Source organism: Lepidothrix coronata, unplaced genomic scaffold (assembly GCF_001604755.1).
Source record: "Lepidothrix coronata isolate B3197 unplaced genomic scaffold, Lepidothrix_coronata-1.0 Scaffold98, whole genome shotgun sequence".
Taxonomy (NCBI): Eukaryota; Metazoa; Chordata; class Aves; order Passeriformes; family Pipridae; genus Lepidothrix; species Lepidothrix coronata.
Window position 1 is genome coordinate 1,596,210 of NW_016690278.1, and position 21,803 is coordinate 1,618,012.

General features: G+C 40.4%; 1 protein-coding gene across 14 annotated transcripts in view; it reads right to left on the minus strand.

Annotated features, from left to right (window-relative positions):
* NRG1 (neuregulin 1) overlaps window positions 1-21,803 on the minus strand; it is a 453,259-nt gene that overhangs the window by 15,980 nt on the left and 415,476 nt on the right. For 10 of the 14 annotated variants that reach the window (XM_017822501.1, XM_017822499.1, XM_017822500.1 and 7 more), the window contains 3 exons: window positions 16,243-16,372; window positions 9,455-9,513; window positions 3,171-3,194 (listed from right to left, as the gene is read on the minus strand). In XM_017822501.1, coding sequence (XP_017677990.1) covers window positions 3,171-3,194; window positions 9,455-9,513; window positions 16,243-16,372 — 213 coding nt within the window. Of the gene's footprint in view, window positions 1-3,170; window positions 3,195-9,454; window positions 9,514-10,161; window positions 10,230-16,242; window positions 16,373-21,803 lie in introns of all 14 variants that reach the window. The other 4 variants (XM_017822496.1, XM_017822491.1, XM_017822495.1 and 1 more) reach the window with 2 other exon arrangements.

Here is a 21,803-nt window from a genome sequence, read left to right on the forward strand (position 1 = left end):
GTTCAGGGAAAAATACTCCTTGCTGAAGAGGCATCAGTCTTCCCTTCAAGGTGTTTCCTGAGCTTGACAGGTTTAGTTTTAAAGTTGCTGTGAGCAAGTGGCAAATACTCCAGGCAACAAACCGAAAAGCAAAAAGAAATCTTAATTTCTCTGATACAATGCACGGCACCATGGAACAAATTTTTCCTACAAGCCAAACCCACTGCAAACCAAAACACCGGCAAACAGGTCATGAGCACTGTCAGACAAAATTAATAGCTCTAATTATTAACAAGGAGGGGAATGGGGGGAGAAGAAGTGAGTTTGGTAAAACTAGAATGCTGCAAAAATGTATTAAAGAAAAGAAATAACTCCAAGAACAGAAAGTCAAAGAAGGGAAGGAAGAAAGGGCTGAAACTCCAACCAAACCAAACCAGGACAAAGAGAAAGAGAGGAAGGTGAAATAAAGGGAAAGACAAGATTAAAGGGTTGAAAAGTCAACTGCAGGCCTGGCACAACATGCTTGATACTGGAAAAAAACAGAGAGAAGAAATGCTTAGGGACAAAAAAAAAAAAAAGGTTGAAGCAGAGTGTGAAGGGATTTCTCATACAGCATAACTCCTCGCCTAGTTAGTGGCACTTGATCCCCTTCCCGCTTTTGCCCCTTCTGAAAGCGCTTATTAGTTAGCCATGGAAATGGTGTATTACGAGGATGTCACAGGAAACAGGAGAATTGTGCTAAGCAATTTAGGGGCTAATTTGAAAAGCTTTGAATATTTTTTTTAATTTTTTTTTTTTTTTAACTGTCATGCCGTCAGCTGTTAGCTTGTGGAAGCAAAATGAGTAATGACATATCAACCTGTTTTTCTTGGAGGGGAAGGGAGAGGAGGAAGAAGATTAATTAACACAGCGGAAACTCTGCTTGGTTGTTTATACTCGGGGAAAAATTGCACTGGCTCCAGGAGGTTTGCTCTGGTGTGAGGCTGTTGCAAACGAGCTGGGATGCTGGCTGGTGATGGCCTGGCTGAGGTCATCAGTTGTTACTTGTGTGTTGGACACTTGTGGGCACTCACCCCACTGCAGGGGAGGGGGGATGCAGTGAGGGAGCAGCAGTGCTCCTTGCACCAGTGTGTCTGCTGGGACTGTAGGTCTTGAGGGGCATGGAAAATTAAACCCCCAAGTCTGCTTTCAATGCCTCAGTTCACTCCTGTGCCCCTAAAAACGAGGCTCTACGGACAATCCGTCTGGATGTGGTGTGTGGGAATGGTGGTGCTGCCATGCCCTCCCCCAAAATCTGTGGGGGAATGTCCGCCTGGGAAGGCACGTGCTTTCTGGGCATGCCATGCTCAGCAAACCAGCAAGCTCTCATGTAACCCTGGCTGTGTTTCTGGCTGACAGGGGACAGCAGGGGCCAACTGGGGGTTGTCCTGCTGCCCTTCAGGGGCCAATTTGCACTACAGTGGATGCTGGTGGCTGGGAGGGGACAGGGATTCTGGTCACGACTCTGCAGATGGCATGGCACCTTGAAGACAAGCTTGGACTGTTTCAGGCCAGAAGAATCTTGCAAAGCAGGGACTGAACTCGTGTGGGGCACTTGAGGTTATACTACATCTTGCCCTGAAACTGGCTTCTCTCTCTGACCAGTATTAATATTTACGTTATTAAATATTAATAATGATGCTCAGCTAAGTAACATGTGCTGATCAAACTACCCTGAAAAAAACTAACAGCAGCCTTGCAAGGAAGTCTGTAAAGAATTGTATGTGCAGTGAAAATTTAGAAAAGGTTTTAGCCTGTTAATTATTAAAACTAATTTCAATACATTTTTTCCCATACAGAATGCTAGGGAAATCAAATCAACTTAAGACTTAAGTCAAGATATTAAATCCCTCTATGTGCAGTTTTTCAAACATGCGCATTATGCAATTAATTTCACATCATTTTAATTTATACATAATTGGTTATCTATATGGTCTTAAATTTACTCTGTTGTCAAGTTTTTCTTCTTACAGATCTCTGGGGATTTTTAAAATAATTTAATTCCAAGAGGTGGTTCCACTGATTGTTTCTTATACAAAACAAAATTTGCAAGTCAGTTTTTAAAAGGATTTTAATTTAACTACTCAAGCGTTTATGTAGCCATGTATCTTCTACTACAATCTATTACTTATGAGTGAGAATTAATATTACCTTATGATAACAACAAAAATAAGCTGTATTTTGAGTGGTTTTTTAAATTAGGACTTGTAATGGGTTTTCCACAGTTCACAGCTTAAGCTAATGACATTTTGTGGGGGCATTTTTAATAAGAACATGAACTAAAACTGTGTGAAAAGCATCACCATCTGTTTTTTCTCATTTGCAGACAATTATAGGAAATTTCAAACTAAAAGTGACCTGAATTTCAAGTTAACCTATTCAAGAGATGCATTATTTGTACCTCTGAATATGAATAGCTAGTCAGATAAGTACAGTCTACTCATGAAGAGGACTTTAAAAATTTATTTCTATTATATTTAAAGCTGAGATGTAAACATACAGTGCCAATGTTCTTGGTTGGATGCAATATGAGTATAGTATTAGAAATATTGAATATATTTGCTGACTTGAGGATCCGGAGTCTAGTCTACTTAAATTCCTAAATAACTTCCAGTCCACTTCTAATTTACAGACCTGGAAATGAATGTAATATATGCATATAATTTACACATATGTATAGGCAACTGATTTGCACACCTAGATGTGGTTTTAGACATGAAACTTTGCTTGGAAACCAGAGCTCAAAACTGCACATTTGCAGAATTTTAAGTGGCCATAACACTTTATCTTTTTTAATATACTGGTTAGTCATTTTGCTTAATGCTTACAGTGTTTCCAAAATCTGACAACCTTAGAAGAACTCAGCAAAGAAAATGTCAAAACTGTACAGCAGAGAAAGGAAACACTATGTTATGATTACTTCAGTAATTCCTAGAATTCCTTAGGTCTGCTATATCCTGTCACTATTACCATTTTAGTGAACTGATCTCCACTAACACTTTGACAAGGGTTGTTGTTATAGCTGTATGATCCCTTCTAAAGCATAAAGAAATTGGTTAAGAACTGAAAAGGGGAGGTGGAGAAAAAAATAAAAAGGGGTTTATCTCTCAGGGTCTAGAATCTGCAGGCTAAAAGGAATGATTGGTCCATACCCATAAATTCAATCCCAAGATGCTCTGCCAATGCAGAAAGTTGTCAAAAAAAAGAAAGAAAAAGGAAAAAGTTTCAGAAAAGAGCAATACACTGTACTCAAAAATAAATCACATATGAGAATTATGACTATTCTGTGTCTGCACATGAAACAGGACAAAGGGGCGCCCGGTTACGGGGGCAGTGCTCACGTATGCCTTTCTAAGCTATGTGACCAGACCTTCTGCAAGCCTTATACACAAAAATATGTATGTATGGGGGATCTGAGCAGCCACAGGAACCATTAACCTTTAAAGATGTTGCTGAGATGAGAGGGGCTATGGCCTGAGGATGCCAATTGCAGTGGCTGATTGGTTCCAGGTGGGACCATGAAAGCAAAAGGATGCTTTACAAAGGGCAGTGTCCCCCTGCAAATGGGTTGTGCATCACTCCCCCTTCTGGACCTACTTCTATCCCCAGAATGCATATGCTTGCTCTTGTAGGTTGTGACCTGGAGGTGGCTGGCACTGTTTGCTCAGCACTGGGAGTCCTTCTCTGCTTTGCAGATTGGCTGACGCAGGGCTCTGGCTTCTGGAAAATGAGAAACCCAGCCCATTTTTCCCTGTCTTTGGGCTGTGCTGCCTTGGCAGAACAACTTGTTGGCCAGCTGGATGGACCCTGGGGTGCATGGCCTGATGCTCCTTACACAGATCACATGCCTAAATCAGCACCCCCAGGCCCCCAGTAGCTGGGGGTAAGGAGGAACACAGGTTTTCCTCGCAGCAGGTAACCCTTCCCACGGGGCCAACACCACAGCCATGGTAGCCCTTGCCATTTTTTGTTCTTGTGTGCTGTGAAATTTAAATCCAATCCTAATTTTCTCACCAAATAGATTTTTTTATTGTAGTTTGCACACATGGAGAATGCAAATTCTTTGTTGCCAATCAGTAACATTTTAAGGGTTAAGTAAGCTGGAATCCATCCAGGTCTCTTCCTAAAGAGCCAGTATTACATGCCTACCTGAACTCTGCTAATGATATACATTAGTTGCATAGAAAGCTTGGTTAAATCTTCAATAAAATGAATGACATGCCCATGCATATACATTGCTGTAATTATGCTTGCTTATAGGTAAGACACCTAGCTTGAAGGTGATTTAATTTTAGGGGAAGTAATTCATATCATGCAGTTTCTACTTCAAATAATTCAATAAGAAGTTGGTACTTAAAATGGGAATATGTTCTGGCTGAAAAACCTAACAAAAAACATGCTGAAAAAACATGCACTGTTTATTCAAACCTACATGTTAGGTAGCTCTTATTTGTCTATGGTACTCCTAGGTACATTCCCTAGACCTGATCAAAAGAAAGCAGAATATCCCAACGCTTCTCATTTTATAGACAGACTATTATTTTTGATATTTTCCTATTTAACCCAATTATTGTTGCATAGTTTTTGCATGCAGTGTGGTTTCTATTGAATATTTGTCTAGGTGCTCTAAGAATAAATTCAATTAGTTATTTTTAACAGCTCAGTTTTCATTCTGGATGTGACTTGAGGAGGGACATGATAGTATTGGAGGAAAAAATAGGAAGCAAAGTTATTTAAAACTACAACTGCTGAGGCACAGTGTCTACAGAACAAGAGGATGGTGCCTGGAAATGTGGAACAAATCCTCCAGAACTGCATGCTCCGTCCTTGAGTGGTGTGCCAGAGCTACTGGGCACCCAAGGCTTTGGGGTGGCTACTCAATAGATCTAGGTGAGTGGGTAGCCTGGAGACACTGTGAGGGGTGAGGACTACCTCAGTTTTTTTGTAGAGATCTCGCACCTGACAAAGGAAGGACACATTTGGATCAACTGCAACAGCAGAGGTGTCCAGGGAGACCCATTTCAACTCTGAAGCAGCAAGGTGTCATGTTTCTAAAGTATTGTTTAGTTTTCTTATTAAATGTGTTCTGTGGGTAATGAGAAATCTAAAAAGAAATTCTTTTTCATGTAATTTGATTTGGAAACAAACTAAAATCCCCTAAGCTATCACAGAACAGAACCCCTAAATGTCAGACAATTCTGCTTGAGGGATCAGGATACAGTCTCTTTGTGACATTTAGGATCCATTTTGTATTAAAAATTTTGATTCATTTCAGTGCTACTCAGGCTGCAAAACAGGTTTTGAACTTTGAATTTGAAGTCCTATGGCTCCTGTAAAAGTGTTATCCTACAACTGGTTTGAGTCTTAGAAGAATGGAAAATTTGCTCTTTCCTAATTGAAGTATTCTATCATAGCAATTTTAGTATTTAATTAACATTTATTGAGTAGTTTATAATGAAAAGCTGTCTTTTTTAACCTTGAGCAGAAGATGCACAATGGCATTTTTCAAATTTGTATCATTTAGGGGTCTTGGTCTCAGCACATAGAGTGGACAATTTAGGGTGCTGAAGGGCTTTAAAAAACGAAAATTTCCAGTAAGATTGTATAATAGCCTCATACAGATGTGAACACTTGAGAAATATATAGAAACTGAGAAATACTGAGGTAGCAAAACAACTAAAAATGTACTTTTGAAGATCTGTAGTTCATATGAAAAGACTGAAAAATCAAGGCCATCACAGAGTAACTGCAGTTTTGACCACCCTTCTAGGATATCAGAGCTTTCCTCAATTCTTGCCCCTTTTATCACCTCAAACAGGTTCATCTTGACCATATGAGGCAGGGGCTGTCATCTAAACAAAAATTTCCCTCTGCCTTTCTTGGTACTGTCCCCCTTGCTCATCAAGGATGGCAGAGCTGAAATGGACACAGTTTAAACTGGTGTCCCATGCTGAGGGAAGGCATGACCCATGTTCAATTCATGCCCAAGAAGGCGCAGAGCATGCCCCTCGAGCTGAATTCACTGTTCACTAGCAAAATAAACAAATCCCACCCTTTGGATGGGATCCTTGGTCTATCTGGGCCATTTGAGAGGACAAAGGGTTTACCTGTGATTATGCTCTAGAGAAGCTTCCTCAACTGTCTGTTAATTCACAGCTCTGTCACTGTCTCTTATCCCAAGGATCATTCTGCACAGTGTTGTTCTAAGAGTTCTCATGCACAGCTACACAAAAATTAGCCAAAACCTTTAATGCTAACTAATTATTTTTCCTCCATTCGCCTTGATTCCTCGACCTCAAGGGAGTGAATGTGTGAGCATTCAGATACAGCAAATATATCTGCACGGAACAGATGTATTTTTGGAACACTCTGAGGACTGCCTTCTGCTGTCTTTTAGGAGCAGTGGTGGACCACGAGCCTCAGAGTCGAAACGGTCACAGCAGAACGGCAGGGTAGCACCCCCGCCAGCAGCTGTGACTGCTGTGCCCGAGGAAAGGACATTACAGGGTCTGACAGCGGGCTCCAGAGACTAGCAAAATGCTAGCACAGTTAGTTCTTCAGTTTCCCTTGGACTACAAAGGCGGGAAGCACCAGCTGAAGGGGAAATACGTGTATCTGCGGTGCTGGAGGTAACTGTAGCAGTGGGGAATCTCACAGTCGTCACCTCTCAGCAACCACTGGTTGTCCTATGGTTTGGTGTGCTTGCAAAGCTGGAAGCCAGCGTAAACAGTAAGTGTAAACATGCGCTTTCCAGTAGCCTCCCTCATGTCCATTCCCAGTTATGCTCACACTTCCATTGACAGAAAGGAAGGGCATTTCTGTGGAAGAACTTTTCTTAAGTTGGAGAGCTACCTAATCTCCTGTGTCCCTTTTCAACCTATTTCTAGTGCACTATGATAACTGAATTGTCTGGGGCTAACCAAACCACTGCCAAGATAAGCCAGTTAGCCTTACACTCTGTTGGGACAAAGGGTTTCCAGAATGCTCAGTGGCAGCCTTGTTCTAACCTTGCAAAGACCCTCAGCAAAGCTCATAACTTCAGGACTCTCAAATACCAACTTTAGGGCAGATTTCTGAAGCCAACTTTTCCTCAACAGCCCAATTAAGATAGTAACAGCTCATCAGTAGGCACACTTGGCTTGGAATCCCATTGACTCTTTCTTTCCAAATGAAGAAAGACCCTTCTGAAAGCAAGTAAAATTAGATAGCACTGTATAGTTCACACATACAATTTTTGTCTCCTACTGGCACTCATGCTGTTTAGCATCCCAGTTTGCTCTGTACTTTGCAAAAGCTGCATCTACAGAGCTAAGTCAATCATCCACAACACCTGGTGCAAAATATGAGCTTGGCTTTATGCCCCAGATGCAACATTTGCCTAAAGAGAACTCTCATTCTAAGACCCCTCTTAAATGGTATGCTGTGGTCTTCTTTCGTTTTAATAATAAAAAGTATATAAATGCTTCTTCATTAATTTTTTTTTTTAAAGTATAAATGTACTCTCGATGGACGTTTTCCCAAGTGTCATTTCCACGTCTCTGGTTGCATAAGAAACCAGGGGTTGTAGTGCAGATGCAGGGTGGGCAGAAGAGCCAGAAGCTCACAGCCATGGACTGGGGCTCTCAGAGTAGCCTAAGGCAGGCAGTGGTGTGCTCTCCTCCAGTGCATTTCAAGGAGAGGAAAGACTGGACCAACTCAAGTACTTGTAACTGAGCACAGCCCTCGCAGCAAGGCAAGGGCATCTATGCCTTTTCCATGGAGGCAACTTGAGAAACTCTCAAATTGGTGTCTTTAAATATCCCAACTGAAAAACTAATGAAGGAAAACCACTCTTCTTTTTTTTTTTTTTCTTTTCTTTTTTTCTCCTGGACAGGAAAATGAATTTATAATCAATATGCAACTATTCTAAAATTTTCAGGGTAAATTCAGCAGCAAAAAATGGATCTCATATTTTTACACCGCCTCCTTTTAAATTATTCTTCTAATATCAGAAAAACTTAACTGCATTTTTCACCACAATACACAGGAAAGGTCACTTAAATCTAACATTTGGTAAACAAATACTGTCACATCATAAAAAATTTTCAAATCCATAGCTACCAAAGGCATTTTAAAAATAACTCACACTAATAAAGCTTTTAAAACAGGGCATAAAATACACACTTGAGTGCTGGAAGGTCTGGTCTCCAGTCATCACTCTTGGGATTTACATGGGTAGCTTCCATGATGGGCAGTATGAATTATATATGGTCCTTTTTCATCCATCAATATACAAGAAAACCTATGCATCTCTTCAGGCTCCAAAATGTCCAGCACATGCTTACAGCTTTTTGTCCTATATACTAATGGAAATTAAATTAGGATAGCCTATAGTCTTTCTGTGCTGGCAAGTAATCCATCAAAAAAACTGTTTCTGTCATACTGCTCTTAGACCACAGTACATTCTGATGCCAGCAACAATTAATTGTGCATAGTACACATGCATTAAAATGTAAGATCTAAGCAATTTTCTTATATGTTATCTTCAACTTTGCTATAGCCAGTGAGAGAAAGTAAGTATTTAGTGTGCCCTCTATTTCTTCCCTGAATAATAATAATAATAATTAATAATAATAATAATAATAATAATAATAATAAACCCATTTCTTCATGAGAAAACTGATGGAATGTAATTGCAGTGCTGATTCTACCAGAATTCTGACACAAAGTCCTCTCTCTGTTTGTGTGTGTGTTTGATACTTTTATTTTGCCAATTAATCTGAAATATTTGATCTCTTGCACCTGTTACCCCCAATAGACCCAAGATGTGTCAGACCCCATTGTTTCAGCCGTCTCCCTCCCTTTTCTTTTTGTTTACGTGCTCTTTCAGCTGAAACTCAGACAATGAGGAGAAAGTACATTTTGATTCTGTTTGGTATGTGCTCATTAGAAACCAAGTAAACACCTCAATAACCTTTAACCTCTAGTTCCAAATGCAAATCTCATATACAAGTAGAGGATTGGCTGCCTGTCCCTTTGTTGGGGGAGTGCTGCCCTGTACCATGATTCATTAGCTTTTTGTAGCAAATAAAATGAGAGATTTCGAAACATAATACTAGTACTTTTTCTGCTTGATGTCAGTGGGGAGTCCATATCACACACCCAGTGTTAATTTCACAGAGTTCCTAAGTCTTGCATTTCCCCATAACCTCGATGCCAAACAATCCAGGAGAGTATTGCAATTGCTTTTTTTGTTACCGTTTTCATGCAACAGGCAGAGACAATCAATATTAGGCCTTAGGCAACAAATCTAGTTACAGATTAAAAAAAAAAAAAAAACAAAAAAAAAAAAAAAAAAAAAAAAAAAAAAAAATTGAAAGAAAGATGCAGCGACAAGAAAGCAGCACCAACTGAGCATGCTTCTACTGCGGCACAGACAGAAAAGTAGTGGACGTACTGTAGAAGCTGGCCATTACGTAGTTTTGGCAGCGATCACCAGTAAATTCATTTGGGCACCTGAGAGGAAAAACAAACAAAAAAATGGTAGAGAAAAAAAACAGAGAAAAGAGAAGAGGTGAATATATGCTAGGAAAGAAGCTCCTTCAGTGTGAACTGATACGACTTGGTGAGTTCACTTTCAGAAACTGAATCTCGGTTTAGCGTGTCAAAATGGCTCAGGACGTTGAGAGCAACTCATTTGCTCTGTGGAAATGTAAAGAAATCCCCCCCTGAAAAACCAGCCAAAACCAAACCAATCCAGATCAAAGTGTGTTTCAAGATGTGAGACAGAAATTCACCATTCCAGAGTCCCAAATTGGTATTAGGATGCACTTTCCACAAGGCAGCAAGGACACAAGATCTGTACATCACTCCATGAGTTTGCTCTTTTAGGGTTGCACTTTACAGCAGTCTCCCAAACGAGAAAACTGCCAGTGTGTGCAAAACAAATGCATCTGTGAATGAATGGAAAGATCAAAAATCACACAAATGAGAAACATTTTGGAGGTCAAATAATGCCATGGTGTACAGATTGTACTTTAGAGAATCAGTCATAAATTAGTGAGTAAAGAGGCCAGTTCCAGCTGAACTGTGAAAACACCAAGTACTATTGATTTTGTTGCTGTAGTTGGGGAAGAAAGCAAAGTTCAGATTATTTTAACATACTTTCTTGGTTTTGGATTTTCATGGGCAGAGTTTCAGTACATCTTGCTCCAGTGAATCCAGGTTGGCACCTAAAGGGCAAAAACGTGATAAGCAATAGTACACCAAAACCACTGCACTAACAGACTTACACCTGCTGGTCTATGGAGTGGGAGTGCATTAAGTGACATCCTGGTTAGGTGTTAGTGAAAAATGATCAGAAAAGAGGCAAGAAAGTGTAATCTTTCCAGAAGACAACACTCTGCAAAATTTACAGCAAAAATCCATCAGAGAAAAAAAATCTAGGAAGTCTTTTTGCTTGTCTGTTTTGAAAAAAAAAAAAAAAAGAATTATGACTAGCAAAAATGTGTACCGGTTCACTGCTTATTCCACCTCATGAAGGGACCTGATTGAGTTCTTTTTTCAAATTTGCAATGCACTGTTGCTTTCACCAGTCACACAGAATCTGCAAAAATACCATGATTTCCCTATTTCTGTAAGGGCATATTGTGCTTTGTGGTAATTTTCTTCGAGGAGGAGTATTTAATACAACAATCACAGAAAAGCCAAAAATATTCCAAAAGGTGAGAAGACAAACTCAAACCCAAAGTGAAGTACATTCAACATGGCTGACAAACGGAAAAAAGAAGTCAGTCCAGTCACTAAGTAAGATGAGAAGGCAGAAGTGCTCTCAAAAGAAGCCCCATAGCTGTCCGTCCTTTTCAGTTCATAAGCTCTTCAGCAGAAAACTTCAGTGCAGCTTTCCCCCTGGTCATAGCGAAGGAGGTTCTCTTCTGTGCTCTGCCTGTCTTTGCTGCTGCTGCCTGTCAATTCTTCCCTCACCTTTATTCTCCATTCCGGGGCAGAGCTCAGGCTCCCAAAATATCACTATAGTCCTACAGGCATAAGTGTGAGTGACTGTCCACCAGACTAAATACCTACAGATTTTAGGCTTCTTTCTTTCTCCTTCTTCTCCCCAGTGTTACTTAGTATGTAATCTGAAATTACCTGATATCTTCTCTCTTGAACATGTCTCACTTGTGTTGCTTGTCTTTGTGATGTTCTCCGTGAGTTCGCCATGGTGCAAGAATCTCTCCCTCCTCTTCTCCTGCTGATGATATGGTGCTAGCCTCTTTTTCAAACTTCTTCATCATTTACTTGCCAGGGGCTGAAGAACCCTCTTATTTGCAAATGCACATTGTTCAGAACAATCCTCCGTCTCTTCTATCCATCTGAGTTTCATGTGTGTTGAAAACTGTCCCGATTTTTTAAATTCTGCTCTTCCACAATTGCCTCTAGCCCTAGCAGATAAGGATACTGCTCTTGCACAAGTGGGACTTTCAGAAAATCCCTTTGGCAGAGGACCAGCATCTGACATAAATGCTAGTATTTTCTTCAAATAAACCATGCAGGAATTATTTTTGTAAAATAAAATATATATTTTGACGATCTGCAGAGAAGTCTTTTGAGCGTATTATTATTATTTTGCTTATTAAGGAAGGGAGTTTATGTTCTCCAGAGCCAAGGTCACATCTTTTCATAAGTACCCAGTGCGGAGAGATCCCAGTCTCCACAGATACATTCAGTTGAGAAAAATGCAACAAAGATAACTCTGCCATGAAAAGGTGATATTTCTGGGCATGACAGAAGAATTCTTGCATCTTTGAGAGAAGGCAAAATGCCTTTGATAGAAAGCATTTCCATCTGCGCTACTGAATGAGAGTAAAAATATTTTCCACTATTGTGATCTTGTTAAATAACTGTCCCTGGAAAGCTGGCATTAGCACACGCATGGCTTTCCATTCACAGAGATCTCTACATCTCGCTCGTCAGGCTCAACCCTACACAGTCCCAAGGAACACACTGCTGATTAAAAGCCTCAGGCTTTGCTCCTGCCACTGGCCATTGGTAGGTTGCTTCCTCTGTGCTTGTTTTCAGATGTTGGTGCAGCTGTGGAGGTGATGAAAACAACTTGAGCACTGGTGTAGACAAAGCTAAAATCACTTCCAGACCAACCAGGGTCAGCCCTGTTGAGACGGTGCCGAAAACAGCTCAGGTGTGTTTATACTATCTCTGAAACCATTGTCAGCAAACGGGCTGGAGCACCTGCCCCTGAGAATGGGCCCAGGGTGGGCCATCTGAGAGGAAAGCTGGGATGAGCCAGTCCTCTTATGATGATGTGTGAATGCTAAAGGCATTTTATTGCTCGGATGAGCAGTGCAGCACTGTTTCCAGTTCACAAACAACTTGCAATTGTGTCCTTTTCAAAATACCCTGTCCTACTCGAAGTTTTCAGACTTTATTTCTTGTTGTGTCTTTCTTTTTCTGGATCATTATCCATGTTCCATTTTCTTTTACGACACCAGCAATAGTTGAAGTCAAACAACTTGGAGCAAAAGGTTTGTGCTGTGAGAGCTTTATAATTTCCCTTCAGCCTTAGAGAAGGCTACTCGGACTATTTATGTATTGTATTAACTGGGTAAACCCATGATACTGAACCATGTATAACAGAAGAAATGCTTTTTTCCTCTACACACAGTAGCTGCAAAGAGCAGCATTTGCATGCATTCAGTAGATGCATCTCAAAACACCGAATGCATATCACCAAACTGTTTTTCGGCAGGAGAGGAAGGGCTGAATGGATGAGAAACTCACATTTCCACTTCATTTACTGCCTATAAACAAATGCATTCGGGGAGAACATTTTGATTGGTTGTTTTAGCTTTTTTTTTTTTTTTTTTTTCCCCCCGTGGGAAAATAGTAGCCCATTTCATTGCTGAAGTCAGAACCAGTATTTCTATTCCACCTCTTGAAAGAATATCTTTGGAACTTCTCCTTGCATCATTGAAACGAATTTTATCTTTTCACTGGTTTGAATAACCTTCTGCCCATTTCTATTCTAGAAAGGCCTGCACATGAAGACAGATATAGAAAATGGCTATGTCTTTAAAAAGTATGTAATTCACTCTTCTGCTGTTAAGAAAAGCAGCAGCCTACTTCATTGAGAGAGCAGCTTTATTTTCATCCAGTGAAATTCGGATGTAAATTCATTTCTTCAATAACAACAAAAGCACTAGAAAAGATGATATCTGTGAGTAAGAAATCAGTTAGTCAGACTAGCAAGGCCTTCATGGTATTATACTTCAAAAGAACACTTTAAAAGTGTTACAGATACTATATTCATACAGATTTTTCTTCAAGTAAGAAGGAAATGCTAGGAATTTTGGTCTTAATTTTGTATTTGTTGAAAAAGCTACCTGATCTTTCTGTCATCAGTGAACCTGGGGACATGTTTCCAACTGAACAGAAATGACTTAGGAATCTCAGTCTCATAGGAAGCCAGTAACATCCAGGCTTCCAAGGTCTATGGCATTTTCAGAATGTGGTTCGTGTTCCTGTGAAGCTTCCAAAAGTTTTATACACTAGTTTATTTAAGCAGTCTCAAAGCTTCCTTTTTCATCTGTCCTACTTTGAGACTGTTTTGTTCAGTCTGGGGCCATAATTAAAATACACGTAGGGAACATACATGCTACCATAGATGTAGCTGTACAATGTCTAAGTCTTCACATATTTCTTGACTATTTCACATGGTTACCGCCTGAAAGCAGGAAATTTTCTCGAAGCTCACATCAGTACCCCTGAGAGCAAGATCAGAGTCTGTCTGGATCATTTATTTTCTTTTAATATATAGCAAGATTTTGACAGAAGATGAATGTGGTATCTCCCTCTTTTTTTTTTTTTTTTTTCATAGAATAGGGGATTTACAAAACCAGAGATATCACTTGGAAAATTCCATGGTTGTTTTGAATCTGAGTCATGTTTTTTTGGTTAGGGATAAAACTAATTTAGAATGATATGGCTCATGCTTTAAAAATTTTGTTTTTGCTCTCAACAGATGGACCATATGGAAAAATATGAACTTGCTACTGAGGCAGAAATATGAAGAGCAAGTACCATATTTCAAGCATTCTGTTTCCACAGGCGTGTTCTGGGAGTAGATTTATTTTCTCAGAACAATGAAGGCAATGTGCAGTGATTAGGTACTTATTTTAATTAACACTGGAATGCTAGAATTAAAAGTAGACATCTGTATTTTTAATGAAATAAGAAGAAAACTGTATTTTGTCTTTTCAGTTTCCCAGTACACCCACTTTTAAGTACTCACGCTTTTATTTCTTATGTAGCTGTATTGTGTCCTGTTTTACTACTCAACATAAAGTTTCGGTTCTGGGAAGTGGTAGAGGGCATAGCAAATGGCTCTGCAAAATAGTAATGGCCCTGACTGTTCTCAGGATGAGAATTCTTCTCCACTGCCTTACTGTAAATGAGATTCTCCCTCTCTAACTTTAAAGCTCTGATGCTTTTTCCAAATAGGTCTTGGACCACCCAGGGAGAGGCACATCTGCCAAATCTGGGAATTGCCTTTTCTTTCAGATCCAGTCCCAGAATTAAAGGTTCTTTCTTGCTTGCAACAGGGGGAAAAAGCACCCACAACATTCAAATGTCTCTGATATATAGTATTAAAATAATTAGCCAGTCTATAACATCATCAAAAAACATACACAGATCTCTGAATTAAAAAAAAAAAAAAGTCCCCATACCAGTGAAAATGGGGCACCTCTGAAACTGGCAAGACAATGTTAATGATTAGCAAGTCTCCCAGATGCTCAGCTCTGCTGCCCTGGAGTTTTCTGAACACACAGGTAGGCTCTTGTACATGCCCTGAGGAGTCATGGCAAACTGCTCATCTTGTACTGCCGGTTTACAGTGGTCATGCACATTTCAAACAAATCTTTCTCTCTCTCAAAAATGGATCCAACACACCACAGCACACTTTTCCATATTCACTTTAGCTACAAATGATCCTAAAATCAACGAAACATACATCACTTTCAGCAGCAGAGCCATCTGAGAACCCAAAGCGAAACAAAGCCTGTGAAGTGCAGGTTACATCAACCTTCTACAAAAAAAAAGAAAAAAAAAAGAAAACTTATAGGTAAACCAGAGTATTGAGCTGCTTGGTGGGGGTTTTTGATGGCTTTTTTTGGTTTGTTTGTTTACCTTTCTCTTTTTTTTTTTTTTTTTTTAACATTAACAATAGAGACAAGCAGTCAATGTCTTCCTGGCCTAATGAGAGCATCATAGACCTTCATCTAACTCACCCACCAAAGTTACCTTCACAATTAGTGTTCTTTCACTTTTAGTCCCAGGAGATTGAAAAATTATGCAATTACAGCTGATGACAGTCTTCACCAACCACCATCTCTTGTCTGTCAGAAAAACAGCAATATTCTCAAAAAAGTGCACTCTTTCCACTCAGCCCTCTTAGGTGCCAATGATGTTTCCCAAGATTTAAATGCTGAGTTGCCTCTCAAGCTAGAGAGAAGCAGTCCCTATGACTAGTTCATCTCCAGGGGTAAATGCTACGTGATGGGCTCCCAGGCAGCAGATAAACTCTGTAGCTCTTCCTGGGTGTTCTCTAAGACAAGGGACTATTGCAACAGTCCAAAACAGCACAGGCCAGGACCTGAGGAAGGTGCACAAGCACGCCCTCAGACTAAATCCATATGTCTTCCTGATCCTCACGCAAGATAGTAATCTCCACCAGTTAACGCGACATTCATTGCTTTTTATGCAATTAAACACAACCACCAGTTGTGAATCTGATCTCCTCAGAAACTGTTCAGTTACTACATCAGACAATAAAAATAACAGTTTCTCCTGTACAAAAGGTAATTATCCAATGCAGTTATCCACACACCTTTTCTTTTTCTTTTTTTTTTTTTTTTTTTTTTTTGCTAAATACAGCGTATCTAGTTTACAGTATCTGTTTCATTATTTGTAACATGAGGCTCAAGTTGTGTTACTTTATGCCCTATAAACATCAATGGAGGTTGCTGTGCCATTATCATGTGGGAAGATAGTCTCTGCTATGCTTCATATATAGAACACAGGTGTCAGTCTTGGTATGTTATTTTCACATCCACGTGGTTAAAAATGAAGAAATGCAAGTTCAGAAGAAGAAATTGTTCAGGTGCTCCTTTAAAGAAAAACCATTTGTGAAAACTGGTGGCTCCAAGAAAAGAGGTAAATAGGATTTCTTACCTGCACAGGTATCTTGGGGGGTTTGGGAGGTCTTTAACCATATAACACTCTCCCCCATTTACACAGAAGGCTTTCTGCTTTACGTCACATTTTGTGAGATGACTTGTCCCAGTTGTAGATGTGGAAGTGGCTGGAAAAGACAAGAGCAAGAATATGGATCAGACACTGTTTTTCTTCCTGACTGGTAAGTGTACTTATATGTGAGGGAAGAAGTAAGGCTAGGGATGATTTGGCAAGTCTTACCACAAGAACCAGTAATTTGACCTTGTATTTTGTTGACTGACACAGAGTTTAAATACACACCTCAGACATACAAAATCCCCACACTCAGCCTGGGAGGAAGTGAGGGTTTCCCTAGCCCTGTCCATGAAGTGACCTTAAATTTCTGCAACACTCGTGTCTATTTCACTAAAAAAGTGTAATTTACCTGCAGCAACTTATATTGCATTAATTGCATTCAAGTGATTTTGGGGTGTGAGAGTCATTACAGGTTGCTGATACAGTGCCCAATAAAATCAGGACCTGGATGAGATTTCTTCCTGGCATTGCCCTGAAGTAGGTATTTTTCAGGAAGCTTAACCTGAGGCCCTGTGCTGATTCAAGCCCTCAGTCCAGGTATTTCACTCTTCCCAAGGGAGAGGGTGAAAGGCTGACTGCTGAATGCGTCTTCCCTAGCTCATAAATGAGAGCTGTGGCTACCCTGGTTTGATTATGCAGGAGGAATAGGACAGGGAGTTTGGAGGTTTTGAACCTTCCTGTGCATATACAATTGTCACCATTGTGTCCACAGGAATCTTTGATCCAGAGGCCAACTTAGCATCTCCTGCAGATGTGTTCATGATCATGGAGTATATTAAATGGCTAAAACTGTCTGCAAACCATAAAAAGTGGTGAAGATTCCTGGATGCATTTTGTTTAGCCATGTCCAGGTGTACAGAAGTAAGAAATTTTGTCACTGTGCTCAAAAAATCCCAGAATACAGACTATCACAGATTATGCCAAGTTGAAAGGCATCCACAAGGATCATTGAGTCCAACTCCTGGCCCTGCACAGGACCATCCCCAGGAGTCAGATCACATGCCCAAGAGTATTGTCCAAGTGCTTCTTGAACTCTGTCAGGCTTGGTGCTGTGACCACTGCCCTGGAGGGCCTGTTCCAGTGCCCAACCACCCTCTGGGTGAAGAACCTTCTTCTAATATCCAACCTAAACCTCCCCTGACACAACTTCAGGCCATTTTTGTTTCTGAAAGACAGTCTACCCCCAGGTGAAACAATGCTATTATTTAGTGACTGATTCCACTGGAGTCACTCGAAAGCTACACAAAAGTTGTCTGATATTCAAAGCCTTTTCTAACACAAAGGTACCCAAGGGGCATGTTTACAGGAGGCGATTTCCTACACATTTTGAATCTGAAGATTTTAGCAGATCTGCTATCAACAAATACCTACTTACACATTTTGAGTGGTAGTGTGATGTAGCCCCTGTCACATTTGATTGTCATGCATTTCCCATTTTCTTCCAGGTAGATGCATTTTTAGCACTCAGTACCTGGGAAAATGAACCACCTTGGCTGGCACCATTTTCAAAGCAGCTTTACCTATCTGGTTTCAATGAGGCATAAGACAGTGACTGGGACATTTAAGTCTTCTGTTTTACTCCATCAAAATTGCATCTGACTGTACAGCTAACATCTCCCATATCTCTTCCTTCCTTTGCAATCAATCACCAGTGTGTCAGCTTCTTTCTCTTTCTTCCATGCTGCCTTTCTTTCATGGGGTACCCTACTCTAACAGGCCAGGAAAAAACCTCCCATGACTTCTTTAAAAACTCAAACTCCCTCCTGCTTTTCACTTGCACCCACCCATTGTGTCACATCGTCCCAGATTCTGATCCTGACTGGGGCCTCTTAGTGCTAATGAAATGCAAACATAGAGTACTGATTCCTCTTAATAACACATTCCTTTCTCCTGGCCCCTCAAAGCGTGATTTATAACCTCTCAGACGAGGATAAATTTATGTCTTGTCTAGGGGCAGGAAGAGGGGTCATGTTTTAAGAGTAGTCTGACACTCTTTCAGCTAGCACCGGTTCAAACAGGACTTTGCACCCAATGTTGACAAAAGGCTGGCCAACAGACTGCCATCCAGTCAGCAGGGAAGGGCCCTCTGTGCTTGATGTCAGTGGGTTGACAACCATCCTTGACATGAATCTCAGGATGGGGAGACTTGCCTTGTAGAAGAGCCTTTCCTTCTCCACTGGCTTGAAAGGAGCCTGGATTATTGGCCCAAATGAGATGCCTGACATGACAAGCTAGGTCATACCAAGACCTAGGACTGACAAATGTGGGTAGAGCAAATTCCATCTGTACAGTAATGCATACTTTGAAGCCTTTGTGAGTCTCAACAGGTAAACTCAATATGAAGCTTATCCCTGCTGATAGCCTATCCACCATTGTGTTCTTTTACCTTATTAAAAAGCAAAAGGGCACACTTAACCTTGAGACAAGCACTCTGAGGATCAGCATTTCTGAGGATTCTCAAGCTCAGAATGATGGCACCTTAATTTGGAAAGGCAAAACCCCCAACACTTTAGGAAAAAAAACCCCACCATTTTGCTGTCCTGCTGGCTAATGGAATGCTTTAAATTGAATAATGAAGGTAGATATAGTAAGAAGTGGACTTGTACCTCTCTGTAATTGTTTCCATAATCTCACTTACTGCCTTTTTTTTTTTTTTTTTTTTTTTTTTTCTCGTCAGTTCAATCAGAAGCAGAACACTCAGGAGTTTCAAAGTAACAGTTACTTCCCAGCCGATGTAAGTCAGATTCGGACAGCAGCAATTGCTCTGAACTGATTACTAGAGATGGGAATAATCTGCAGCTCTCAGAGAAACCTCACGATACAAGGGCTTTGCACATATTTGTGAGGAGTGTCTTTACCCACGTTTTTGGCATCACGTATTCAAAACTGTTACATGAATCTTGCACAAGAATTTTCTCTGCATTACTGATCTCCTGGCACCGTGGTCTCAGTCTGCCTGAGCTTTATGACGGGGAGAGGGGAGGAAAAAGGTCTCCAGTGGGTTAATTCTGATATTAATTTTTCTTTGCAAAGTATGCATAGTTTTTATGGCATATAGCCAGTATTCAGTGTATGCACTCTAAGTCTACTTTGCCAATTAAACACAAGAAACACTAACTATGGTTTTGGGTTTCACTTAGAGCTACATAACGGAAGAAATGTGGTGTTTGGGAGCAGGTGTTCATCAGAGTCCATTTCATACAGTCCATGACCAGCCCCAAAATACTGCCTTTCTGTACATCTATAGCAGACACAGGCTTGGAGGATGTATAGTGGGAATGACCAGCAGTGGTGAGGTAAAGCACAGCTGTAGACCATGTATCTGTGTGTTGTTATTTCGTCTACTCAAAATATGTACCTCCTTTCTTTTTTGTAATGTTTTCTTCAGCTATACAAGCACGAGATAGATAAGTTGTGTTCTAGAGCCCTATACCAAACATGAGCCTATCGAAAGGACTAAATTACATGCATTACATGCATATTACAATTTGAAAATATCATGCATGAGATAAACATCTGAAAACACTGCACAGTCTACCTTCCCTTCCCTGTTCCCTGAACACAGAAGCACCACATTTAAAAAAGCAACTGCAGGCAGTGTGAACGAAGTCCCTATTAATGCAAATATTCACATGGCACTGAAAAACAATGAGATCTGCTCCCATTCACAGGAATTGCCTGAAGACATTAACAAGAAGAAAAATAGAAGCTATTGCATCTTTTAAAAGCTACTCTCTAAAAGGTGAAGTACCGCTTAAAACTACGTTAGGATCATTTCATGTCAAGCAGATACAACTGAGCTTACCTGGGGAATCTCTGACCCTTTTTTGCCTTGAAATAGAAAAATGCATTCTTTTTCTCTGTCTTGCTTTCCAAAAAGCCCTCTGATGTTGAGTGGCTACAGCACCAAGACTCTCAGACCCTGCACAGGTGAGACAGTCCACTGAGAAGAGCCCTAAGGGATCTCTGACTCAATTCAGACTGAGAGGGAAGGTCTTTGCAACCTAAACAGAATAGTATCCAGAATAGTATCCATGCCTCTTTGAGCTGAGTTTCTGCAAAGCTGGTGTAAAATCAAAGGACAGACTCAAAGTCATGCGAGGGGGCCAGTGAGATGCTTATGACTCTATGGAGACATAGAGACTCTATGCAGCTGCAGCTTAAACAAATGTTTGCCATTCTCACTGGAAGGCCACTTACTGGAGGTAAATATGCCACCTTATTGGACTGCAGGTGGACACCTTTCCAGTCTCCTTTTGTGAATCTGCAGCTCACGCCAATGGAAGAAGAAGGGACCTGCAAGGATTGGAGAAGGGACGGAGGGAGTGAAGGAGGCGAGGAGAGAGTGCACACAAGTGAGCTCTGGGGTGATGAAGTATATGCCCCCAGATGAAAGCCAGCTTTACTAGGTCACGTTCCCTCATCTGAAGTTCATTCATTTCTTTGAAAGCACAATCCAGCTCCCTCTTGACTTGCTGATGTGCAGTTTAGAGATGTACAGCCCTGATCTGCAGGGTAGATTGATTTCCTGTGTAACCTTGGCCGTAGCACTTAATTCTTCTGTATCTCCATTAAACCACTTACATTTTCTTTGCACTGAGTACTGAATCTCTTCAACTCACTCTGACTTCCATGATGCACCCAACTTGCAACGAACTTGAAATACGGAAAACCTTGGCATTTCTGTACTGCACCGAATGAGGAAAGCTACTGGTGCCAGCAGAACACAAGACAAAACCTGAGAGCAATCAAAAACTAACCCTTTTCTGAACAGACAAGAATTTCCATTTTACCAGATGTGTAGAAAGATGTTTCACATCCTTCATACTTAATTGTTCCAGACCTGAAACTGCATTCATGTAGCTCTGAACATACCAAAGGTTTAAAAAATCTGCCAACACCAACAAATAAACACCAGAGGAAAAAAAACCAACCAAAACCAAAAAGCAAACCAGCCAAATCTCTATCTGAGACATCTACAGTACGTTTATTGGGGCTGCTCAGAATTTTTCACATTGCTTTTGTGATGTAATACCCTAAACTGGATGTTCAATGTAGTTATAAGTTTTTTCAGCCTCCGTCTCTGCAAATAACATGCAGTGTAATAGATTCCTGGGAACTTCACAGGAGATCATTTAAGGGTGTGTTTAGCCAGCATCTGGAACTAAGTGCTTACAAGTTAGTGGAATTATTCTCTGTCTGTAAGATAGTGCTTTCTCACTTTGGCACTATCTTTATGAGGATCAGGGCCAGAAAGAAGGAAACAGGAAATCACCAGGGTCTGCAAGATAGAAACTTCAGGAAAGACTGAGAGCAAATAAACTCTTGTTGAACCAAGCCAGCATGTCCCTCTTCTCCCTACAACATGGATTCAGCGGTGGTTTCCTCTCACTAACCGAACCTTAGCAAAGCAAAGGAAAGCAAAAAAAAAAAAAAAAAAAAAAAAAAAAAAAAAAAAAAAAAAAAAAAAAAAAAAAAAAAAA